Source organism: Lampetra fluviatilis, chromosome 3, assembly GCF_964198595.1.
Source record: "Lampetra fluviatilis chromosome 3, kcLamFluv1.1, whole genome shotgun sequence".
Lineage (NCBI taxonomy): Eukaryota > Metazoa > Chordata > Hyperoartia > Petromyzontiformes > Petromyzontidae > Lampetra > Lampetra fluviatilis.
The window spans coordinates 26,040,885-26,066,642 of NC_136277.1; the positions used below are offsets into that span (position 1 = coordinate 26,040,885).

At 45.2% G+C, this 25,758-nt stretch overlaps 1 protein-coding gene across 1 annotated transcript; it reads right to left on the minus strand.

Moving 5' to 3' along the window:
* Positions 1 to 3,997: 3,997 nt before the first annotated feature.
* Positions 3,998 to 9,216, minus strand: MEX3B (mex-3 RNA binding family member B). Its single transcript, XM_078885928.1, has 2 exons — positions 7,468 to 9,216; positions 3,998 to 6,380 (listed from the first exon to the last, which is right to left on the minus strand). The coding sequence occupies exons 1-2, from the start codon at positions 8,033 to 8,035 to the stop codon at positions 4,984 to 4,986; spliced, it is 1,965 nt and encodes a 654-aa protein (XP_078742054.1). The 5' UTR covers positions 8,036 to 9,216; the 3' UTR covers positions 3,998 to 4,983.
* Between the last annotated feature and the right edge of the window lie 16,542 nt (positions 9,217 to 25,758).

Sequence of the window (25,758 nt, forward strand, 5' to 3'; positions counted from 1 at the left end):
TGTGTTAAGAATGCATGAATGGATCAATCCGTGACAGCAAATAATGAATCATCAATCCATACAACCAACATAAGTACGATGTATCTATTAAATGGTTCTCAGGAAGAAATAAATAAAAACAGCAACAATCTGTGCGTGGTAAATGTAGCATCTAATAAAACAGTTTATTGACACTTGGCGAAACCTCTGTCAGCGGGTGGCTTTGCCACTTGGCAAACACAATACATTCTTGCTATGTTCACGTTTTAAATGTCCCAGCATTATATATACTACTTCTACTATGTACAGTTTGATCAAAGAGATCCGACATAATTTGATCCGATTAGCGCGGTTGGCTACGGAGGGCGCGAAAGAAGTTCAATATACATACGTACATAATTCTGCAGTGTAATTTTTTCATGAATACAGCAAATAGAACATTTTAATTCCGTTTTTAAATAAAAGACCAATAATAGAATTGATCCTCATTTTGGAGGAACCGAGAGTACAAATAAATGAGAATGTATTAAAACCTCAACCACAGCTGATTCATCCTCAACCTATCAATTGCCCCCCCCCCGACACACCACCCACATTCAACCCCCACCCGGTCACCCCCCCACTTCCTCATGCGCTCTCTACCCACCACTCTTGCCCCCACCCTACAATTCTCCAATTATGATAATTGTTGAAGAAGAATCTCTTTTGTGTTATAAACATTGAACCTTTGGGAGTCATTCGCTCTAGAATGGTGGTTTTACTGCTTTTATTTTACCCAGCACAATTTTATTAGCGGAAAAGAAACTAAATGGTTTTTTAAGGAATTTCCCTAAAGCTCTGCAGTTTTTTGCTCAAGCACATTGGAATTATCACTAAATGTATTAAAAAGGAAAGTATCTTCCCAATAGAGAAAACATTCAGCCTTGAGGTAGCCATTATTAGTTTCTTGCAAAAGCAAGCATTGTACATGGAGAGGGTTCAGTGTTCTTTTAATCAAGCAATGCACGGTCATGAAACCGGAGTGCTTTGTGTTTGTGGTTGTGCTGCTTTACTTTGCTTGCAGTTATTCAACCGTGGTGTTGTAACGGTAACAATGTTTACGTCACGGTTTAGGTGAAAAGGCATACATCCTCAAATATATGTTTTAATTAATCCATAAAAATTATTAATGTCGACTTATAGATCTTCGAAGCTATGATAAAAGGTATAACGATAATTACAGTAATACATCTTAACACTTTCAATATTGAAACATATATACTGTGTATCGTACTTAGAGGAATACAGTTTTTGTTCACTTGTTAACTTTACCAAACAATCTGAAAGCTGGATCAAGAAAGGAATAATACATATCTGTGAGTTTGTTGAGTACAAACTGGTAGCTGTAAGCAAAGAGCACGTTGCAGGCTGGAAGTCCCCCTGGCAATCGGAGGGCATTGAGGGCAAGTAATGGTTTAATGGCACATTGGCCTCTGAACTGTCTGTTTTTTTAATATATATTATATATATTACTCAGCAGGTGCCCTGAAAATATCCCAGGACAGTTCACCATCCAACCACTTCCTTCCCAAAACATTTGTGTCTGTGACGCTTTCACTCCTACCTCCCCAATGCCCCCAGGCCACATGTTCAATTCCATAGATTCAGCTAAGCCAGCTATGTCAGTGCCATACCCACAATTAAGAGAATAATAAAACCTGGTTCTTTTCTCCGTCAGTGGCTCTGTACCAGTGGTGGAAGTTCCACGTTCCTATGAATAAGACCATTTCTTGTATCAGACGTTTCACAAAGGGGTAACGCGCAGTGTTGACCCTGGAGGGATGACGGATTGAGTCAACCCCCAACCGGGATTTGAACTCGTGACCTTCGAGAGCCCCGCCATTGTTCTACCATGCCAGATTAACTATCGTGCATTAGCACACCCAGTGGGGCGGTGGCGCAGTGAATCGTGCACTGCGGTATGAACCCGGTGACCTGAGCTCAATTCCCAGTCACGGCTGACATCAGTGGCGAGTGATATCTGAACCGGTCCTGGGTTGCCCGACCCCCTAAGCAAGTCACAGTTACCAGCGTGCTCGTCAAAGTAGTCAAACCACCCCCATGACTGAAAATCCATGGGAAGGCCAGCAGTGGATTGACAAAGCATTATTGTATTGAGTTGACGTTCGAAGACTGTATGTTGAACTTCTTTCGTACCATACGCAGCCAACCGCGCCAATCGGAGGTGCATGGACGTGGCTTACACTGAGCCTTCGGGGTGGAATGACCGTCCCCTCCCCTCGTTCCAGAACATCGATTAGTCACGATTCAGGGTCATGATTCAATTCAAGAAGTTTTTACTTTCCAGCTTGTGGTTAATAGTAGCGTCTCTAGTGGCTGCAGGGTTGACTTGAATGCATGAGAATAGATTAATTGAAAATAATTCTTACAGAATTCCGTGTGCGCATCACAAGCTAAAGAACTGATATTAATCTATGCATCATTTCGCCCGTCCTGAACCTTACCATGAATACCAATTGATTTAGTTTTGTAAAATAATATGCACATTTTAATTTCAAAAATATGCTATCAATCTATTCTTATGATAAAAGGTTTTGGGATTTTTGTGCAAAGTTTGTTTGTGCATGGCGAACGTCTAGCTTACAGAACAATATACTCGTGTGAAAGTTCTTGAAAACATCCTTGTTGTGAAACATCCCACCCCATAATGCTCTTAAGGCCCCAAACGATTCCTCATTTTAACCACAATATTGTGGAGTGGATCCAGAAGGAAAAGTACATCAACTATTTCTGTAAAATGCTCACGTGCATACACCTGCCAATATTTTAGTCATTCTACATTTTTATCGTCTTCCATTGCAGCTGGCTACAGGGAGCCAGTCATAATTTATGTCCATCAAGAGGTATGTATATAAGGAGTATCGAATGCTTTGCAACCATTATGCATTGCCCGGACATATTTTTGGGCCTTGTCAAGTGTTATATTAAGCCCCCCCCCCCACCTTAGGTTTTTAATGCAAAGCTGGAAATGTCAGAATTTGTCAATACGCTCAAGCTCGCAGGAAACAAAGGACAAGGGGTGGAAAATGAAGTTTTATCAGCAGAGCCCATGCCGAGGATGTGGGCTGTGGTTTTTCGTCGGGCACAAGCTTTACACTTCCCGGAGTAGACAGTCACTTGGCAAGTAATGGGCTTGAAGTCTTGCTGCACAAGCATAGTCTTGGGTGGGTCGTGGTGGGGGGGGGCATGTTCAGTCTGCTGTAGGTGTTGGAAATGGCTATGATAAGCCACAGGCATTCTTTAAAAAAAATCAAAACGACCAATTTGATAATTTCACTATTGGGATAGATTAATTGCACGGCATGATTAACATGAAAATGCAGGCAGTCATAGCTGCCAATGCAAGCATTTGCTTGATGGGTTTATACAAAATGCGTAATGTGTGGTATGTTATAAGGTCACATGTCTAATGAAGGGCGTGGAAAAACACAAACTTAAGGTATGGGCTTTATATTTGCATTGTTTTGAAATGGCTCTTTGTTTGGCCCCTACTTGGCCTAAAGCAACAAGCATGGCTTGCCAAACAAACAGGTTTGAGACAGGGTGCAGGCTCCAGTGCCCTGTGGCTTGAGATTTGTTGGAAACTCTAGCCTAGCCCCTGCTGCTGCTACTGGAGGGATGTGAAGATGTATGATGAGATGAAGTTCTCAAAAGGACTTGCAAATAATTGCCAGACAGCCAAACCAACTCTTATGGGAAAAAAACACCATTGCCTTTTAATAGAATTGGCTCGTTTAAACACTGCATGCATTGCAATGCCCAGGGCAGAGGGTCATGCAGTTCACTACGGGTACAAGTTTGAATCTGGTGCTCATTTGCTTTACAAGGAATTTGGTTGATAAAAAAAAGGGATTTAAGCAGAAATTCCGAAACATGCTCTTTAAGCAGCAAACGTTTCCATCCGCGTGAGAATCTGCATACTGTACACACCAACACAAACCACAAAAGGGCTGCAAAGTCATCTTGGTTGAACTTTATTCGTCAAAAAAATAAAACTCTTAGTACAACATTTCAAATATAACATTAGTAATTTTACCAAGTGAGGTTAAAAGGACTTCGATAAAATATTCCAGTTTTAAAACTGTATTTCTGCCAGATTCATCCTACATATACAAAAACTGAGTAGTAAACAATAAAATATACTAAACTATACTGGTGCAACAAAATCCTATTTATACTTACTATTTACACAAATAGGTTAAAGCACAACTAACCTGGTTGTCTGTTAAAATTTTAAAATTGGCTTTTGCGCTTTATATAGAATAAACATTTCTTACACCAAAATATATGCTGGGTTTAAACTTTAAACATTTTTCATTAAAAAATAGCATGTCAAAATATAATATAAATTCATAAACTAAAAAGGAATACTGTCAAAAACCTCCTACATTAATGAATGCTTACCAGTGTAGTACAAACTAAAATTCCCAGTCTGAAAAAAATAAAACCCAGCTATTGGCTTTACTAACATTTAAATAAAATCATTGCTGTAAACATCCTGTATGAAATATAAAAATCTTTCAAGTCAAAAAGAATAAAATATATTTGAGACGCTATAATATGGAAGATGACCTTTGTGGTTGTTCAATATAGTAATACATTGTGCCTATACAAGACATAATAGTAAAGCTTTGCATGTAAAACTTTTAGGACATTACACTTGATTATAAAAAAAATTACATTGAAATCTCACCTCTACGCTACTCTAAAGAACAGTCTGGGCTCGTAAACAGTTAAACTACTGCTGCATCATATCATACCAACAGTTTACGAGAAGACAATACATGCCCCATCTAGCAACTGCACATGTGTGTAACCTACTTTTATCCTACTGCACTTGCAAATTCGACATCGCAAATCGCTAAATTATTATATTTATATTGACAAGAGAGAGAGGACAGGAGGAAGGAATATATATAATATAGTGTAGATATAAAAGCGCTCTTAGGAAAAGATGCGGATGGCCTGAGTGACTGAGGTCTTGCAGACGGGGCAGACCGGATCGGGCTTTTCACAGATGCGGTTGGCACACTCCATGCAAAAGAGGTTGTGGCCGCAGGGCACCAGCGCCGCGATCACCACGCTCTCGGCGCACAGCAGGCAGTCGCGAGAGCCCCCGCCGGGCCGCGACGAGCCGCTACTGCCGCCGCCGCTGGTGGTCGAGCCGGTGCCCGACGAGGCCCCCGGCGAGGTAGAGGCGGAGGCCGCTGCCGAGCTGTAGCCGGGAATGCCGAGCGGGTCGCTGCGAGCGCGCCGCGCCAGCGGGTGGTCGACGGACGCGCTGGGCCCACTGTCCGACAGCGTCGGGGAGAGGCGCGGTGTGGCAGTGCCGCCGCTCAGGCTGTAGCTGCGCCGGGAAGACATGACGAATCCGTTGGCGTTGCCACCGCAACCTCCACCCGCGCCGACCGAGCGCTCGCCCCCCGCGAACTGCGACCACACGATGGTGGCCGCGGTGGCGGGCACCTGGGCAGGGTCGAAGCCCGGGGTGGGGTCAAAACCCGGGGATTCAAATCCCAGGTCTCGGTCGTCGGAGTTGATGGAGCTGGCGCTCTCGAAAACAAAGCCGGAGCTCGCTCCGCTGCCACTGCTGCTGCTGCCGACGCTGCCACCTCCGCCGCCGCTGCCCGTGAACGGGCTGATGGGGCTGAACTCCGAAAGCTTGGCGCCGTTGAAGAAAGAGTCCGAAGAGGACGAGCCACCGCTGCCCATGGAGCTGCCGCTGTCGTGTCGGTAGCTCGCGAAGCTCATGGCCCTGCGAGGCCCTGGCGTCGGCCGGATCCACAGGCTGCCCAGGCCCCCGCCACCACTGCCCCCGTACTCGAAACCCACGTCGGTGCCGTTGGTGTGGAAGTCGTTCTTCTCGTTGAACTCCAGGGGGCCGCAGCCAGTGCGCAGGGCGATGTGCGCCTCGATCTCCTCGCGGGCACGGTCCACGTTCTCGGGCATGCCCGTGACCTCAAACACTGGCTCCTTGTCGCGGCTGGGCGTGACAATGTAGGTGTGCGTCGTCTGCTGAATCCGCTTGATGGTGGCGCCCTTGGGACCCACCACGAGGCCCACGACGCGGTAGGGCACGCGCACCTGGATGGTGGTCTGGCCCGGCAGGTTGGGCGGCGGGGGCACGCCAGGCCCCGACACGCCTCCACCACCGCCGCCACCGCCCGGCTTGGAGCGCGACGCCCGGATCATGGAGAAGTGCTCGGCGGCAGAGAGGATCTCCCGCTTGGCGAGGGCGACGTCCTCCCGGCGGCCCGTCACCACGAACAACGGCTCCTCGCCTCGCACGGGCGTCTTGATGTACGTGTTGGTCTTGGCACGGAGGGCCTTGATTTTGCAACCTTTTTTTTAGCCAGCAGCACAAAAATGACACGAGGGGGGGGGGGGAAGAAAAAAACCAGAAAGTTACCACACGTGTGCACAAAAAAACTGCAACGCATAAAATGCAAAAGGAAAACAAAAAACATTTAAGTTGCTGCAGTATGCAAACGTTGGAGGCAGGTGGATAAACTCGACAGTTTTGGCAAAGCATGCCTTCCCATGAATCAGCTGCAACTTCCAACATCAACCCCCCCACCCACCCCGCCCCTACCTCCTCCTCCTTTCCTACCAGCTCCACCTCCCATCCCCAGTGTATGTCGCTAAGTAGGGCAAGGAAACATCTAACCAGCAGTCAGCCATATTTTTATTGTCTAGAAAGCGCAACTGCATTCACCACAAATACAGTAACTACAAGCGCTTAAAACAATACCCGGACATACGAAGCGGCAATGAAAACCAAGCTGAAATGGGAGCACCTTCACTTGCCCGAAGCTGCAGGCCCAAACAAACAAAACAAGTACTGGACAGCTACCGTGCGTCTCTTTATATATGTCAAAAACGCGTTGGCATTTACGTCCAGTGACCATATATTCATCGGCGTAACAATGCAACACAACTCTGCAAGGGGCTGTTAACAAAAATAGCACAAGCAGCAAGGCGACAGACACGTGCCATGTGCACACACACCTTGCATCAATGTCCGCATAGCGCACGAATGGGCGAACGCCTTTTGTCTACAACATCTGTGCATGTTACGCCGAATCAACGCGTGCATGGATACTTTGTATATACAAACGAGTTGCCCCCCCCCCCTTCCTCGATATCTCAATAGGATATCCCCGTCTGCACAGAGTTGGGGGTACATGAATGAATGCGAGCACCGATGGGATGAATGGGAGTGGGGGGGGCAGTGCAGTTTGCTGTACTCCAGAAAGTGGTCGTGTCCACCACCACCACCCAACTCAGACCATCAGCGCAAACACAAACAACCACCACCACCACCACCCAACTCAGACCATCAGCGCAAACACAAACAACCACCACCACCACCACCACCAAGCCATTACAGTGTCAAGTGTCGTGCAGCACAAGCAGCGTTCAGCTCACCTTGCCGCCCCACAATCTCAGCGACGTGCTCCGAGCTGGGCACCGGCACACACTCGGTCATGTTGACGCTGCGGCGTCCACCACCGCCACCTCCACCACCACCTCCACCCTCGAACATGCAGCCGGGGTCGGGGCCAACTTCTCCGGTGTAGATGCACACACTGCCATTGCCACCGGGACCCCCGATCCCACCACCGCCGTCAGAGCCCGGATTGCCACCGCACAAGTACGACGACGCCGACGAAGACACCGACGAGGAAGAAGAAGACGACGACGCCGCCGACGATGATGAGGAGGATGACGAGCAGGACGACTGAGGTCCTCCTCCGCCGGGCACCTGCACCAGCACCACGCCGGCACCCACGCCCGAGGGCGACGGGGAGCCGGCGGCGGTGGTCGAGGCGTTGACGGCCTCCTCGTGGTCGAGTCCGAGCAGGGAGAGCTGGTCCAGGGCGAGCTGCAAGGCGCGTTGCTCGTCCATGGCCTCGCCTCCCATCACCACCACTCCTCCGACTCCGACGACACCCAGGCCGCTGCCGTCCATGTCAGCAAACAGCGAGCTCGGCATGGCTTGCGGGGCGGGGGGGCTCTTAACGATCGCTTGCTCGTCCGACAAATTATCCTTCTTATTTCACCACCAATACCCTGGTTCTCACTCGGGTGGCTCCTCCTGGCGTTGCGCTCTTCCGCCCCTCGCACCCCACCACACCAACAACACCACCACCAACACCCCTCGTGGCGCTGCAGGGAAATCGCTGCCGGCTCGGCCGCGTGGCTTCTCGCCGCCGCGGCTTGTTTCGTCTTCTTTGTTCGCGGCTCCCCCCCTCCTCTCCCTCTCTCCTCCTCCTCTCGTTTCTCAGCCTTTTGTCCGCGGCCGTGCGCGCCTCGTCCGTCACCGCCGCGGTGGTGTCCGTGCCGTGGCCGCTGTCTGTGCGTCAGCCGTCTTTGTAGACACCACCACCAACACACACACAAAGGTGGTGTTCTCCTTTTGGTTCGGCCGCGAAGTTTAAATTAATGGGTCACTTGCCGTGGTTATTTCTGAGATTTCAACAGCAACCAAAACGCAACAACTACTACTGTTGTGCGTGTGTGTGTGTAGATCTCGCGACACAATGAAGAAGAAACTCCCCCCGCGCCTCGCAGAGGTGGAGTGTCCTCCACCCCCTCTTGTCTCGTGGGTCCCCCTTGCGGAGGGGCGCCGGGCGTCTCGAGTCGGCCGCTTCGCTTCCTTTGTCTGGAGCCGGGGTGGTGGTGGGTGGTGGAGGTGGTGGCCGCTCCCCACGCGGTGTTTCAGTCGCGCCCGTCCGGTCAGCTCCAGAGTCGTCGACGATTTGGTGGTGGTGGTGGTCTCAGGGAGTCGCGAAAAGCCGCAGATGTAGCTGGCTTCCTTTGTTCAGAACGCATTCGAGAAAGAAAGAAAAACCGGCAGCCGCCCCCTACAGCACTAGTACCCACCACTACCACCTCCTACTCTTCTTCTATAGCGTCTGCCCCTCCACTCACGTTGTCTCTCGCTCAGGTCTACCTTGTCCAGCCACTGAAACCCTCTCCCCGCTTTCACCGTCCTCTCTCTCTCCTCTCCCCTCCCCTCCTCGCTCTCACACCACCCCCGTCTGTGCGCCTTGTCTAATACACACACACGCGCGCAAAAAGTCGAGAAGAGAGTGGCTCGGTCCGTTCCTCCTCCTCCTTCTACTACTCCCTCCTTCTCTCTCTCTTCTCCTCCTCCTCCTACTCCCTGCTGCCTTCCGCCTTGGACGCTGCCCCGCGCCTCCGTTTATGCGCCCTATGGCTCCTGCGCGTCACGTCACTAATTCGCACTCCCCGCCAGCTCATTGGGTGGCGGGCGAGACGCGACCGCCCAAAAAAGCCTCCGCCTCCTCCTCCTGCTGCTGCTGCTCTCAATTGGGGGGTGGGGGGAGACAGAGGCCAGGCAGCATCTCCCACAGGCAGACGACAGATTCCCCCCCCACCACCAACACCACCACCTCTCCCCTCCCCCGCAACACCAACCAATACCGCCCCCCCCCCACTGCCGCCTCTCAAACCTCCACCAGCCACCTCACCCACTTAGCCCCTCCGTCACTCGACCAATGCACCCCCCCCCCACCACCCAAAAAACACGACCCTACACAAAGACATCGACGCGGACAAACACCTTCCCCTCGACCATTATCCTCATCCTAAACCTCCACCGCGATCCACCTCACCCACTCAACCGATCCTACCCACCAAAATAAAAACACACACACAGGACACGTTGACCCCCCACCCCCTCATCCCATCAACCCCCCCCCTCATCCCATCAACCCCCCCCCTCATCCCATCCCATCAACCCCCCCCCCTCATCCCCCCTCCCCTCATCCCCCCTCCCCTCATCCCCCCTCCCCTCATCCCCCCTCCCCTCATCCCCCCTCCCCTCATCCCCCCTCCCCCTCATCCCATCACCCTCCCCCTCATCCCATCACCCCCCCTCATCCCCCCCCCCTCATCCCCCCTCATCCCCCCTCCCCTCATCCCCCCTCCCCTCATCCCATCACCCTCCCCCTCATCCCATCACCCCCCCTCATCCCCCCCCCCTCATCCCCCCCCATCTCCCCCCATCTCCCCCCTCATCCCATCACCCCCCCCTCATCCCATCACCCCCCCTCATCCCATCACCCCCCCCCTCATCCCATCACCCCCCCCCTCATCCCATCACCCCCCCCCCCTCATCCCATCACCCCCCCCCCTCATCCCATCACCCCCCCCCCTCATCCCATCACCCCCCCCCCTCATCCCATCACCCCCCCCCCTCATCCCATCACCCCCCCCCCTCATCCCATCACCCCCCCCCCTCATCCCATCACCCCCCCCCCTCATCCCATCACCCCCCCCCCCATCCCATCCCCCCCATCACCCCCCCCATCCCATCACCCCCCCCCATCCCATCACCCCCCCCCATCCCATCACCCCCCCCATCCCATCACCCCCCCCCATCCCATCACCCCCCCCCCATCCCATCACCCCCCCCCCATCCCATCACCCCCCCCCCCATCCCATCACCCCCCCCCCCATCCCATCACCCCCCCCCATCCCATCAACCCCCCCCCCATCCCATCAACCCCCCCCCCATCCCATCAACCCCCCCCCATCCCATCAACCCCCCCCCCCCCATCCCATCAACCCCCCAACCCATCAATCCCCCATCCCATCAATCCCCCACACCAATCGCCCTCCCCCTGAAACCTGCACGACCACCACCCACCTCACCCACTCAGCCACTCAACCAACCCACTCGCACCCACCCCACCCATGCACACACAGACGCGCGCGCACACACAAAGACGCACGCAGACATAGCCCTACACCTCCCCCCAGTCTCTCCACACCCACCCAAATACACCACCCACTTCTCTCCCCTCCTCCCTCGTCTGTCTCTCCAGCACCGCTCTCCCACTCTCCCCATTGTGCTTTGTTGCGCTCTCTAACCTCTCATTCGTACCTCCAGCCACACCCTAATCACCGCCGTTCCATTAGCGCTAGGACGTTGTCTTATTTAGTGATTTGCGAATAAAAAAATATATGTTTGGTTATACGTGTCATTAGCATTCGCGAAATGTGATTGCCGTGATTGTGAAATCCTTAATTGGATTTAAAATGCACGCGACCTCGCCTCCGCTGCTTGCTCTTTTGATATCTTGGAAGGTTATCCCTCTCGCTGAAGCCCTTTTATTAAGGGCAGCGTTATTTAGCTGATTGCCGCACTCAATTGGTGTTTACTTTAGGGGGCCTCTTTGTTTGGAGGTTCACGTGCGTCTTTGTCATTAAATTGACACTGTGACATTCACATTCATAAAACTTGCTCCGTTAACATTGATGACTAATGCGTGCGCGTGTGTATTTACATTCCGGAATGCGTTATTTTTTTTTGTTGTGGCAGAATGCACGTGTCAGCACCTGCGCTTTGAAAGGCGCGGCGCCCATCCCTCTCACTTGCAATGGCGATGCTTTGGAGTTTCAGAGTTGTACGGATCACCCGAAGATGGGGATAACCCTATCCAAGAATTGTTCTCCGAACAAACACGGTTAATCGTGTCAATCACGCGCTGTTGGCAGTCGCGTAGATTGAGGCAAATTAAGTGTCAGTTTAAACAATGGGGGCAGTCAAATAATACATTCGAATAATAACACGATGTTCCAATTGTGCTTTTGTTATCAAAGTGACAATTCGGGACGGAACACGCTGCAATGTCGCGCGGCGTAACGACGATTTGTGGACGATGGCGAATGAAATGTCTCATTGTGCTTCGCATGAACAGGAAAATTTGCTTACATTTTCAAGGAATATTTTCCAATATACCAAACACCCCTTTCCCCCCATCTCGGGGAAATATTTTCCGAAGCTTTGCCCCGCCCAGCTCCACCTGAATTGAATCCCTGGACAAGATCATTCTAAGCTCCACTCTCAAACTGAAATCACATACATGTTTGGGTTGGTATTTATGAAGAAATAAAACGTAAACTCCATTTTGGATTTGTCTACCAAAAACACATTGAAATACTATTGCATACGCCTTTGTTTAATAAAATACGAATATCTTTGAAACAAAGAAAAAAATCTCCTCCTCCACATTACCTATCCTTTCTCCTTGGTCCCGCTACCTGGGCCCTCATGGCCTCATTCACACGTTTGTCTTATTCAATATTCACCTGAATCTTACCAGGGGGATGCTTGTATAGGTTGGAGGTCGTAGCTTAGCTATTGCCAGAATGCCAATTGGTTATTGTCAACTGCCCTCTAGCGGTGTCTCTCGGTACGAAAGCGTTTCAACAGGTTTTTGTCTATGGGAACCTCATTTGCCAGTAAAAATATGATAATTGTTTTTTTACCCTTCTATCTGGCAACAAAACTGACACCTTTTTACAAGGAGTCATGTTTGCATAGACCGCAATACCTGCAGTCATAATACAAACAAAAGAACATAACTCTGATAATGTGCACTGTCCTTGAAGTTGATTGGTCCACACCCGAGACAGCTTTACTTAGATGACGCCAAAAGGCGTCATCTGGTCCAACCCATGTGAGACTAGGCTCTAAGGAAAGCTGTCTCGGGTGTGGACCAATCAACTTCAAGGACAGTGCACATTATCAGAGTTATGTTCTTTTGTTTGTATTATGACTGCAGGTATTGCGGTCTATGCAAACATGACTCCTTGTAAAAAGGGTGTCAGTTTTGTTGCCAGATAGAAGGGTAAAAAACCAATTATCAGGTTTGTTGTCTGTGACATTGTAACGGCAACCTTTCGAAGTGCTTGACAATATACATGCCACCAACCCCTACAGCAGATGAATATAGCATTTTTACAAAGGAGTGTTTTTTTTCTTTCTCCGACATCTGTAGATTTCTCTGCTTCACTGCAAAAGGTATTTGTCATATTCTTGCTCTGATGCACTTCAGGCAATCCCGGTGGCTTTGTCAATTATTCTGCTTGGGCCATCTGGACTTCAGCAAGCCATGCCAGTTGATTTATAAGGCATGAAAATCTCCAGTGACATGAAACTGCGTTGGTGGCATCGTATCAGGACAAGGGGCAGCGATTTGTCAAAGAATACAAAAATGACAGATTTCAGACAGAGGCGCCACCATTGTTAACCTCATATTGTCTATATCTCAGCTGGGTAATTACTTAATTTGCTTCATGTGTATTTATAATTCACATTTAATGTACAATAAAAAAAATCACAAATATGAACATATACTTCAAGAAAGCTTCACAATGCCTTGTTTGAAATGCATCTGCTTCACTCAGATTTTTAGTTGACGTCGTAGTTGTTTTTTTTTCAGGGGCTACAAACAAAAATAATAATTAGATTTTTGTAAAAAATCACAACGCTTATATCATTGTCTCCATGTACACTCTCCCTTGTCAATCTATTGCTGGATGATGGTCTCTCCACAACTTGTGAGCAGTGGGTGTGATTTGACCATGCTTCACCATGCTAGGGCAGTGCACGTTGGTGAAGGCGGGGAGCATAGGTGTGGGAACATTTCATTATTGTACTATAATAGTAAAGTTTGTACTTCAATGCCCGATGCTATTCACCACGTAGCCCCACAGCCTATAATAACGTGTGAATACACTTTGATCACCCATCAAAGCACTTTTCAGGCTGAACCCTGCTTATCTGCCAAGATCTTGTGAGATCAGGAGCATTCTGGGTTGTGAGGTTATTGGAAATATGTCTCATTACCTCTCAAAAAAGTAAGATAAATCGAGGAATATGAATATGTTACATTGGGACCAGATGTGCAGTGAGTCTCTCAAAACTAGTTTTGATATCTAAAATCAGTCAACGTAAAATATAAACTAAAGGAATGAACAATTCAATATAATGTGTAAATAATGCATGTATGTATGTATGTTGAACTGCTTTTACACAGTACGTAGCCAACCATGCTAATCGGAGGTGCGGCGGTAGGACAGTAAATAATAATTTATAATGTAGCACAATGGTGACTATTGAAATAGGAAATAATAAATCTGACCAGCCTAGCGTAACATTCATCAAGATTAGATAACAACGCATCATTGGCTGACTTGCAAATTCAGAACAAATGTGCAAGGGCATTGACAGTATTTGGGGAAGAGGAGCCTGGGAGGGGGGGGCATGGCAGTGAAATGAAGAGACACATGCCAGGGGTCACAGTCAGATTTTTTTTTTAAGTGGAGACCCGGGGGAGACAGGACCGAATTTTAGGGGCACTTGGCAGCTGTATTGTAGACCTCCCAAGTGTTAGCACAAAAACAAAGCGCAGGCCCAGGTCTTAATGTGACAGCTTGGTAACACTTCTGCATACTCTGTCCAGTATCTTTCCCGATCACCCTCTCATAGATAGGGGAAGGAGAGGGAGGGATGATAAGGAAGGATGGGTTATGAGGTGCAACCGGAAATGACTAGTGAATGGAGTCAGGGTACAAGTTACAAGTCCAAGCATAGTGGGGGAGAGGGTCAGGTGGATGGCGCGGTTGTCTTACCAGAAGCAGTATTTGTATTTATATCTCCAGTGAACGTATATCCTTTATGCTCTTGATTGTAACCTTAAAACTGGCCATGGCGAGCCTCCTCACCTAATACCATGCCAAACTCACCAATGAATGCGTGGACTATTTGCGTTAATAATTACATGTGGCATAAACGATTACAAAGATAGTTGTGCTGTTCGGTCATTGTCGTGATGTCAGGGAGAACTGGCATGATAATAAATTGTGGAATTGAACCGGTGAACTTTTTTGTGAGTGGAAAGTTACAGGGTCACTAAAAATATATAAATGTTTTGTAATTTTTCTCTCTCTCTCATATTTTACATAATCCTTTTGTTCCTTCGATTACGTGGAGATGATAATAGGAATGCAAAATGCTTCTCAAACACACCCAGTCACTGCTCACGGCACCATAAAAGGTGAACAAGTGCAATTATGTACTCACAAATGATGCTTCAATGTTCAGAAATCCTATGATTTAATATAATAGTTGTGCATAGCTTATTTATTTCTGCAGAAGCCTGTTATTAAAATTTAATTTCATCTCTTGGCAAAATGTTTCTACACGTAGATGCATTATTTTAAGGCAGCATCTCTCCCACCAGGAATAATATTCCCATGCTGCACTGGTAAGATAATTCATTATCACACTGGACTTGCATTCTGGTTTGATCTCCTGGCCCAGCAGTTCAAACAAGAGGTAACTTTCACAAATCCCCTGCCCTGTTCATTCACTGCCACGGTGGCAAAATGTTAACTCCCTCGTCTGATTTGCAGGCGGTCGTGGGTTTGATCCCGACCCTGACACCTGTATATTTAAAGTTTGCATGTCTCTCTCCCCGTGGTCACGTGGATTTATATCCAGGTCCTCCAGGAATTTCCCTCCACATTTAGTAGCATGCATTTATAGTATTTGGCTGCTATAGATTTACACATGATAAGCCACTTCGTTGAGCAATCATTTGTGGCCAAGTCGCTGCTGAAAAAGGGCTATAGAGCTCAGTGGGCCACCTGCTATAATTAAAAAAATATATATTGTTCAAAGTATAATTGAATATTACATCAATGTTAGTTAATCGGCTGGTGAGGTTCAAGTTTCAAGCTTATTTTGTTTAACCAGATTCGAACTCAAGGGACAAGCATTGTCTAATTTGCAAGAATGACCTTGGGCATTCGTCTGCTAGTAGGGGGGGGGGGGGGGGCAATTATTGCGATGTTTAATCGCGATCGAGTCATTTGACGGAGGTTTTTTTTAGAATTCTCAAATGTGGAACCCTGACGTCGGCAAACATTGGCCTACTTTTGCGAATGACATGGCCAGTGTGAAAGAGCAAAGCCGAATGCCCCCAAGAGGGGGGGGGGGGGGGGGGTCCCGAGCACTCCCTCTAGTGGACGTCTTTCCACGAGTATTGACGTGAGCAAGAAATTGCAGGGCTGCACTTTTTCTCTATTCCACCAGGCATATCTCAACCAAACAACAATTTAAATCACCTTAACACGTAGGCTTTCGCGACCAATATCATAAGGAACGAAAAAGGTGGACTTCACAAAATCTGGCTGTCATCTGATGAAGCTAGTTATAATTACTGGTGAAACGTCGTATTCAGATTGTTAATGTTGTGGCTGGGCTCTCCAACACACCGGTGTGCTGTACTAGTGACGAATTGGCCACGTTCTGTTTACGTGACAACCCTTACTAGTTGCCTGCGTCAGGTGGTGGTGGGTTTTAACGACACATCTCCACATTTACGCGATCTAACCCAAAAAAACTCTATTATGGAATTCAAATCATTATCAACACTTTTGTTCAATTCGTAAAAGTGCAATTTCCCCCTTGTGTTTGAAATGCATTAGTCTTGTGCAATAAATATCCCTTTTGAGACCATAACGATCTAAATTTTTGTTGCAAACATGTGGTACAAAATCCATTTAATGAAACATGAAAATGTATGAAGAAACATTAGATATAAATGCGTGCACTTTATATCATAAATATATTTAAACCATTTGTTTAATTTCTATGCTCATTTGTAGACATATACCCTTAAATATATAAAGTACACTATAGGTAGACAGTACTATATATATAACAACATATACTGAATGTAAAATCTCCATTATAAAACCTCCACTGTTACACAGAGAAAGTGGTATAAAATGTAATGCATTTAAATATAAAAAACACAATACTAAAACCTGTTCATAATTTGGGCAGGGGAGAATCCATACCTACAGTATTCACATATTGTGTGAACACTTCATAAGACTGCAAATTTGAAGAGCATAATCAGGAAGCTGAATTTATTTTACTCAAATCATTCCATATGAAGATGCATGGATTTCCCTCCCTCTGCTTGTCATGTTGACACTATGAGCCTAATAACTTGAATGCGAGACATTTTACAACTACTGTAATGTTTACAATGTGCCTTTCCAAATTTATCTCCATTATTAAAAGGTTGAAATATTAGACATTCAATAAATAGCTGAGAAAAAAGTAAGTGTATTGCATAAAATGTTTTAAACGCATTCGTAGCAATATGAATACTGTAATGCTTATGATTAATACAGCATAACATGTGTACAATCATTGGTTACAGGTAACCTTATCTCACGTAATATAATGGAAACAGTGAACACAAAAAATTGCCTTCAAAGCCAGTAAATTACTTTTTCCACTACCATTCCAAGTTCATAGGCTCTGTGATCTGAGAGCTGTTCAGTTGGTTAAATCATACCATTGTTATCAATTAGAAACTACCCATCTAAATTCATAGCTCTGCATGGGAGGCTCAATTCTATACCTGAAAAAGAGGGCGGGGTGTGGTGGAGGAGGGGTGCATCTGTCCGTAGTGGAATTTCAGATTGTGTTTCTCGCAAAGGATGTAATTTGTTCAAAATGTTGTGTCTATAAATGGAATAATGTGTCTGGTACTGGCGAAGGGTGGAATTTGAGTTATGTGTTATTCGTTGCTGGTAGTATCGAGTAACCGAGCCCCTGTCATGCTCCACGAAAACCCGCAAAGGGCACACGGCGGTGCAGTGGAGTAGCTGCCCTCATTTTGGGAGGATTCTAATTTTAATATGATATGTCAGACTTGAGAGATTGCAAAGACATCCTGTGTGTTACAAAACCTCTGTAGCTGAACTATGGCTGTTGCTTCATTAACTAATGCATAGTTCCAGGGGTTAACGCGGTAAACTGTTATTATTATAATTTTAAAAGACATGTAACTTTTTTCTTCATGAACTCATCTTGCTAAAAATACTGGCTGTAATTCATGAATGAAATTTGATGAGAAGATGATTCATCAAAACAAATCGATGAAAACGTGGAGAAAACAACCGTTGCAAAATATGTATAATCATTGAATTAAGTAAAATCACCCTTTCAGATGATAATCGGAATTGCATCTTCATAACACATCAAACCGTTCAGCATGTGTGGTCAGTAACTTAATGACCACCTTCATAAATGTGTTTCAGAAGAAAAAAAAGTCTGGGTGGGATTTATCTGTGGGCTTCTTAGCCCAGAGCCCCCACTCAATCAAGTCAATATCACATACACTGCAAAATACCAGAATAATTGACCATAGACCAAGTTTCTTTTGTGAAATTGTTGAGAGACGTTTCAAATTGTCCGCGTCTTAATAAAACCCTTGACTTAAAGCTTTCGTGACTGCAGGAATTCATACTATTTGGGTCTTTCGGTAAAGTCACGTGGATAGGTTCAAAAATAATAAAATAAACAAAAAACTACGACGTTTCGATCACAACACAAACGATCGTCCTCCAGATGACAAGCGATCCTCCTCCTGATGACGATCGCTTGTGTTGTGATCGAAACGTCGTCGTTTTTTGTTTATTATATTTTTATTAATTTGAACCTATCTACGTGACTTTACCGAAAGACCCAAAGAATATTAATAAAACCCATTCAGTACAATGCAGCATTGTCCCGAGCTGCAGTAATAATGCGATGTAAGTATATCCCATCATATCAATTACGGTCAATGAACAAATAAGAGATTGATGCCAGCTTAAATTCTGAATAATGTTAATTTGTTTTAGGGTCGATAAAACATCGTTAAACGATAGCAAGAAAAAAAATGCGTGATTTATATGTTGACAACTTTTATGTGCGCCATGTTCATACATTACAAGCCACAAACGACAAACATAACATGCATACTGTGTACAGTGCAAATTAATGACCCTGCATTGTACGCTCGACGCAGCCACATGACACTGTATAATTTTTTTTTTACTCAAGTCCATGCTTTGTTCAATACACTAACTGATTTCTGATCCTCCTCTATTTTCAGACTCAACGACCGCCTTCATCTTCACAGCGTGGCGAAGCAGAGCAGAGGGACGTTTTTTTTGCTGAGAAACCACGACAGTCTGTTGCGGCTACATTCAGCTGTTCGCATCACCGGCAGTTACAGCTGTCAGACAGATTAGAAATAGCCGTCACAGCTTCGAGACACAACTGCTTGATCACGCTACAGAAATCTGAAATAGTTGCACTTGGAAAGCATGATGAAATCCAGTCATGTGTTCGCTCGTTATTCAAGCTTAGAGGGCTGCTCTTATGTGACAGTTTTTTCCCTGAATTTGTGTAACCGGAATCTCTATATAGCCTGCTACTAGCTATGGTGAATTATGTTCTTTTTGTTGTTGCACGTACCATCATGTTACAAATTATCAATAAGATCGCAATGGGGGAATATGCAGCACATGCCCTTTTTGCGTGTAATTTCTGTACATATTGAACAAAAATGACTCTGTGTGGATGAACAACATCATTTCAACATGCCTGTAAATATGAATGTAGGAAAATTATGGATGCTGAAACCGGAGAAAACGCAGAAGCAAATTGCAATACTATGACCTACATTACGTTTGCATATGCCTGGTAAAGTTGTCTCAACCATTTATATACCGTGGAACTGGAGAGTGGGTTGCCATCATAAATTAATATAAACCAAATATGTTAAATAATTTCAAGTCCAAGGCTTGCAGCATGTCAATTAAGGAATGCCAGCATGACACAAAAGAATATCAGTAATGTACCATTGATTTAATGATAGGAAGGCTATTCATTATAATCAAATTTCTACGTGAACTGTCAACTTTTTTTTTAATCCCATCAACATGTGTAATTTAAGAACATAGCAGAAATGCTACGGCTACCAACAAAAAATATGTGCGTTGGTATTAAACGTTATTTTGTCCACATTTTTTTTACTTGGCGATCCACAAGTTCAGGGTACAGTTCATTCATTTCCGGCCAGTGCAGTCGATACAATTCCAGATATGTGTCCGTTCGATAAATAGAACATTTAGGAATGGCTTGAGCATTCAGGAAGGAAGCCTTGCTGCAGTTTATGGAATGGCTGGCTCACTGCCAAAATTGAGTTTGAAAGCTTTTGCTGTTGATTGAGGCAGTTCTTTTTTTTCTTGTGTGTGTGTCTACAGTAAATCCAGATAAATGTGGCATTATGCTAAATCCTCTTTTTAAAATTCAGAGCATACAATTATTTGAGTTAGTACAACCACCTCGTTTTTTGTGAGATAGTTTTTAAAGAAGACGACAAAAAAAACATTAAAATTAAACTTACCCTCACGATAATAGGAAGGGTTTAAAAAAAATGAAGTTTATCTTTGGAATTAGTTGAGTTAGCTTCAAATGGAAACTTTTCACTCATTCTTCTTGTTTAACAGTACCGAAAACACGTTCAAACCTAAGGAGTGCAGATAGATTTGCAGCAGCCTTGAAGAAGCAAACTTGCGGTAAAACAAAAATCTGTCTCGAGTATGTAGCTTTCATGAACGTAACTTGACCCCGTTGTAAAAGGCCAACATGACGAGCACTTACACACACCCGTTCGCCCGTGACGATGTCCAGACAACGCAGATTATACCACAGACAGATGGAGAACCAAGGAACTTCAAACGCAAAGAACAAACTTTCGCTAAATGACGAATACAAAAGAAACCAAAACAAAACCCTGGGATGGTTTATGTTAAAACGTGCTATTGTTGTGTAGTCATATATCATTATTGTTAATCTTAGAAGATCTGACCCAGAGGTACCATAATCATCATTATTCCCTATTCCGCGTGACCCACGGGAGGTTTAAGCACCTGCTGCTGTCAGGCCATGAGGCACTCGTCCGCTGGTCGTGATTCCACCCAGAGGATTCTAGGAGTTTGCTGGTCTCTGGCTTCAAGGGCGCACGATCATTGCCTGGGGGTCATCTCAGCCTATCGGACCCGGAGCTGATCCTCGAATAAACCTGCAGCAAATCCCCTAAAGATTCGTGCACCGCAGATCACGTAACTAATTTGTGAATTGTAGTTTTAACAGTGCAATTACTTTTGCTCAAAATGGTGCTAATTATGGCTTTTCTTGGAATTCTCATATGCCTTTGTTCTTTTTCACAAATCTGGCACACATCTGAATCAAGGTGCCACTCAAAGAGACTGTACCTTTTTGCATTTGGTGTAGATGACTTCAATGGGAAGACATGCTTATATGGCCTCGTACCTAAACACAGCAATGAAAATACCCCTGGGTACAGAAGCAATCTTTTTCACAGCAAGGAACATCACTAATCTATAAAGCTTACCCGCCCCGCTCAATAATTTATTTAGATTTTTAAATTACCTCAAATTGTAACAAATTATATTTTACACAGGCTATTTAGAAGTAATAAAATTGTCATTTTTTTGTCGTACAACAAAAGCATTTTGAGTGGTGTAGTTTAAGAATTGTGGTGTTTAACACTTCACGTTCTCAGCATTAAAAATATAAACAAAAGATTTAACATTTTGTGATATGGCTGCATTATTTAGTAGGCGTTTGTGTTTACCGGGGTTTTGTTTGTGTATTTAGCGATAGCTTTAGATGGATTCCCTTTAAACGCAGGTCTGTATAAATATATCTCATTCACAATGAATGTGGCCAAATGTGGAAAGAAACAAGCATTAAAATGTCTTTTTTTCTGCTTCCTGTTCAACTAGTGAATCGCTGTGTTTTGTTTCAACCCAGCAGATCTAAAATTAGCAGCACGGCCTGCCTGGAGTTTCCTTGCCTCACCATTTGGAAGTAGTCGTGTGTCGGTGCACATGTGTGCCGCCTATAGACGTGTGTGCACGTGTGTGTGTGTCACGCACTGGAATGTTGTCTTGTAGAGGACATTCTCGTTAAAACTTAAAAGCGGCAGATCATTGTATTTCCAACAGACAATGCTCTATTTTCTTACGCATTTGCATTTGTATTATTAGCTGAGATGGATGGAAGAAAAAAGACAGAAAGGTCCCCATGAAAGTGAGTTTGTTTTAACTGCCTCTTGCAGACGTGCCTCCGACAGGATTTAATGTAAGCCTTATGCTGCATCCAATTAACTTCTGGCAGCATGTGCGAGTCAGGAAGGAAGAAAGGTACTCCTGGTTGCAATTAACGTCTGGCACAAAAAGGAAGGTAAAAATACGTTGGTCAGTTCCATCCATTCTACTGCTCCTGTTGCAACAGAAAATGTGCTGCTCCTGCATTTTAAACGTTATTACATGCAGAGCTTGCAAATACTCCTGGGCTTCAGGGCTTTCTGATTATTACTTTTACATTTAAATATTTTGTACTTATATATTTCATTTCACAATTTACAGCATAAAATATTCTACAGAGCATCTTGGGGGAGACTTGTATAACCTTCATTATAAGAGAAAGTGTACGGCTGTACAAAGGCAATTGCATCAGTGCTATTTCAACACGTCTGATGAATGTTTAAAAACATCTATTAGAGACCATTTTTCAACCCACTGCTGAATGAAGGTCTCCCCATATTGTATCATTCATGGGAGGCAGGGGGTTGACCACACTTCACCACACTGGTGAGTTCACAATGGTGAAGGGTCATGTTCAGAACCAGTTCAGATATCACTACTTGCAAATTGTGAGGCAGTGCATTTACCTATTTAAAGACGAGAAAATATTACTTCTCGTTTCGTGTATTGTTGGGGTAATATAGTCATCTAAAAGTCGAGCTTGCCTGCCTGCTATAACCTCCATCCAGTTCCCGTGTAGTAATGCAGTTCAAATAGTGCCATGTAAAGTACTATACGTTGTCCTGTGGCAACCATCACCTCCCAACACTCTTTACCATAAATGAGGCCATGCTGGCAGATAATAATTTCCAAAACAAAATAGTGACGCCCATATAAACGAGGTGTTTGTTAATGATAATAATTTACATGTATTTGTAAGGCACCTTCCACTAATGTGATGGTCAATCCACCGCTAGATGAAGGCCTCCAACCAGCCAGGGTGGAGCAGTGGCTGGGTAGTTGTTGTATTGAACCTGGAGACCTGAGTTGGATTCCTGGCCATGCTTCATATCAGTGGCAGGTGACATGTGCACTAGTCTTGGCATTCCCCCCACCGCTACCCCTCCCTCGATACACCGCACCCCACGTCGCTCCTTCACCAACTCACACTGACCAGCGTGAAGCATGGTCAAAGAACCCCAGTGTCTGACACAGCATGATGTGAAGACCTCGATCCAGGAGTATGTTCACAAAGGGCTTTGCTCGATAATTATACAAATACAGAATGCTATTTTGACACTAACATCCCTTGCGTCAGCCACTCCTGGCATCCAGCAATTAACAAAACATGCGGCATTTAGACAGCGCAGTCGTTGTTCCTGAAAAGCAGCCGTATCCTGAACCCATTTTCCTGCCAAATAATCCATGAGAGTCATCAACGCGGTTGAGGTCATCGCTTTCGTCGAGCGTGGAGCATTCTTTGCGTTTTGTGGTCGAGATTGCTTACCTGATAAGCTCACTCCTGGCAACTCATGCAGTCTCTCATCAAAAGTTTTATAGACTTGTGGTGGGTGGATATGGAGCACAACCCCCTTACAGCGAGCTGTGCTCACCACAGCTGCACAAACCACAAACAGCCTTCACCATTCAACCAGTACAGGTGCAGTGCATTCAATGTGAAGGTCAACTCATTCCTTATACCGGGTGTTTATTGTGTCTCGTTCTCCCCGGGATTTGCCTATGGATGCATTATCTACCCAACTCCCACTCTCGTACGTTACGGGCCAAGTAGTCTATACCCCACGGACTCTTTGTGCGTTTTAGCCAACAGTGCCGATTTAAAAATATACCGCATCCCTTGCTGGATTTGTGTGGCCTCTCTGCATATTGGAAGTGGCTTATTATCCGAATGCAAAGTAAGGCATTTTACTGGAGAGGACAAACTTGCGTGACGAAACGCGGTCGTAAGTAATATTAATTACCACTTGCCAGTTATATTACATTTACTGCAATGTCAATTATGCAACTACAGAAAGTATGCTTAATTAATAGAGGCGTTTTAGGCACGTTGTAAAATACATTATCCTAATTAATTTCATTATGTCACTTTTTACTGCTTTTCCATTCTATCTAAAGTTAAAAGTGCAACAAAAGACTCTCTGGCAAGCCTTCCTGTTCACAAAATATGACATAAAAGTGGCACGCTGCGCAGTCCTTTGTTATAGAATATATAAACGATCCTGCAAGCGGTCTGTTCAAAAGCCTTTCAAATATCCATTTTCTATAATGACACATTTTTTTGATGCTTCAATTTGTCACTAATCTCCTTTCCCCCACCCCCCCTTAAATCGGCGATATGATAACGGCGTGGAGTGTTGGCACAGTGGTTCACAGGCACTCTAAGCTTAGCAAGCCTGAGCTCGACATTGCCGGCCAAGTCTCACAACAGTGGTGAGTGACAGTGCACCTCGAGGCATTGTGAAAGGCACCTAATAAGTGTCAATGATTATTACTATTATATCTGAACCACTCCCAGTCCCCCACTTCACCAGTTTGATGACGTGAAGCCTCCGTTCTAAAGTGGTTTGACAAAGGGCGGTAAATTATTGTTTAAATGTATTATTATGGTAATACAATGTCAATTCCCAAGCATGCTGCAAACAAGTATTTCATAATAACGTTTTCATTTTTTCCCTTTGATTTTAGTTTTATTTGGTAAATTTAAATGATGGGAAGAATCAGAAATTATCCTTCAGGCAAACTCTGTATGTGAATGATTATATTTAATTTGAAGGAGGTCAAGAGGAAAGGATTACACTAGGGCCATTCCTAGGGGGGAAATCTCAATGTGAATGTATTTCTTACATCAAACCTTGTGCCATGGGTTTTTTTGGAGGGTTTCCAACATTTCTGGGTAAAACATTTTCCCACAGATTTTTTTCCAAGAATTCGACGAGAATTTTTGTCCTCTTTGTCAAAAAAAAAATTCCTTTTCATCAAATGTTGAAACAAGTTAAGTGCGTTCATGTATCACACACATTTCCCATTGTTCAATCGCTAGTAAGCCAGTATAAGCACGATACGTTACTTTGAAATGCAAATTAAAATTGATACTTCTTTGACAACTTTTCAAAAACAACCAAACGAAAAAGGCTATAAAAGGCAACTTTTTTCAAAGTAAAAATCAAGCATGTAGCACGTGTAACAAAAAAAAACAGTGAGAAATGATCAAGTTTCCTTTTTTCTCTGCTTCAGACTGCAGTCGTCTACGCCAAGCGAACCATTCCTCTTTTAATGAACTAAACGTTTCTGGAAAGAATCCTCCCCCTGTGCTGCCTGCTGTGAACCCATCATGACCCTTCCATGGCGGAGGGGTCACATAATCAACAATATGTTGTAGGGAAGTAGGCGGTCTGTGGAAATCCTAACTGCACAAGCTTGGCCAAACTGTGCCACTCATTTGTTCCAAATGAAAGGATTTATTTTTCCTCCCTGCTGCTGCAGAGATAAGTTGACCTTTCAGAATGGCTGCCAGTCGGTGTTGGCCTGACCCCTTGACCTGTGCACCGTAGATTACCCACAAGTCCGGCGACAGCCTTGCCGCATCTAATTGATGGTATCAAAAGCTCTCCTTATATAATTAACTTTCTTTGATCGGGCATCTCTTTATTCCATTCGTTATTATGGTGGTCACGTACGGTAGCGGTGCTTTGTGATTGTCATTACAGTGGGCATGCAAACGGAACTTTGTTAAATGAAATGTTAATCCTGTTGGTTACTGACGGACATGTGTTCTTTTCATTTCAAGCAAATTGTCACTGGTTCAAGTACTTTGTTGGTTCCTCTGCTTTATAAATGTGTTGAGTTTTTAATGCTGGTAGAATTCTAAAGTGTTAATACATATTAACAAATGATATGCTTATAGAATGA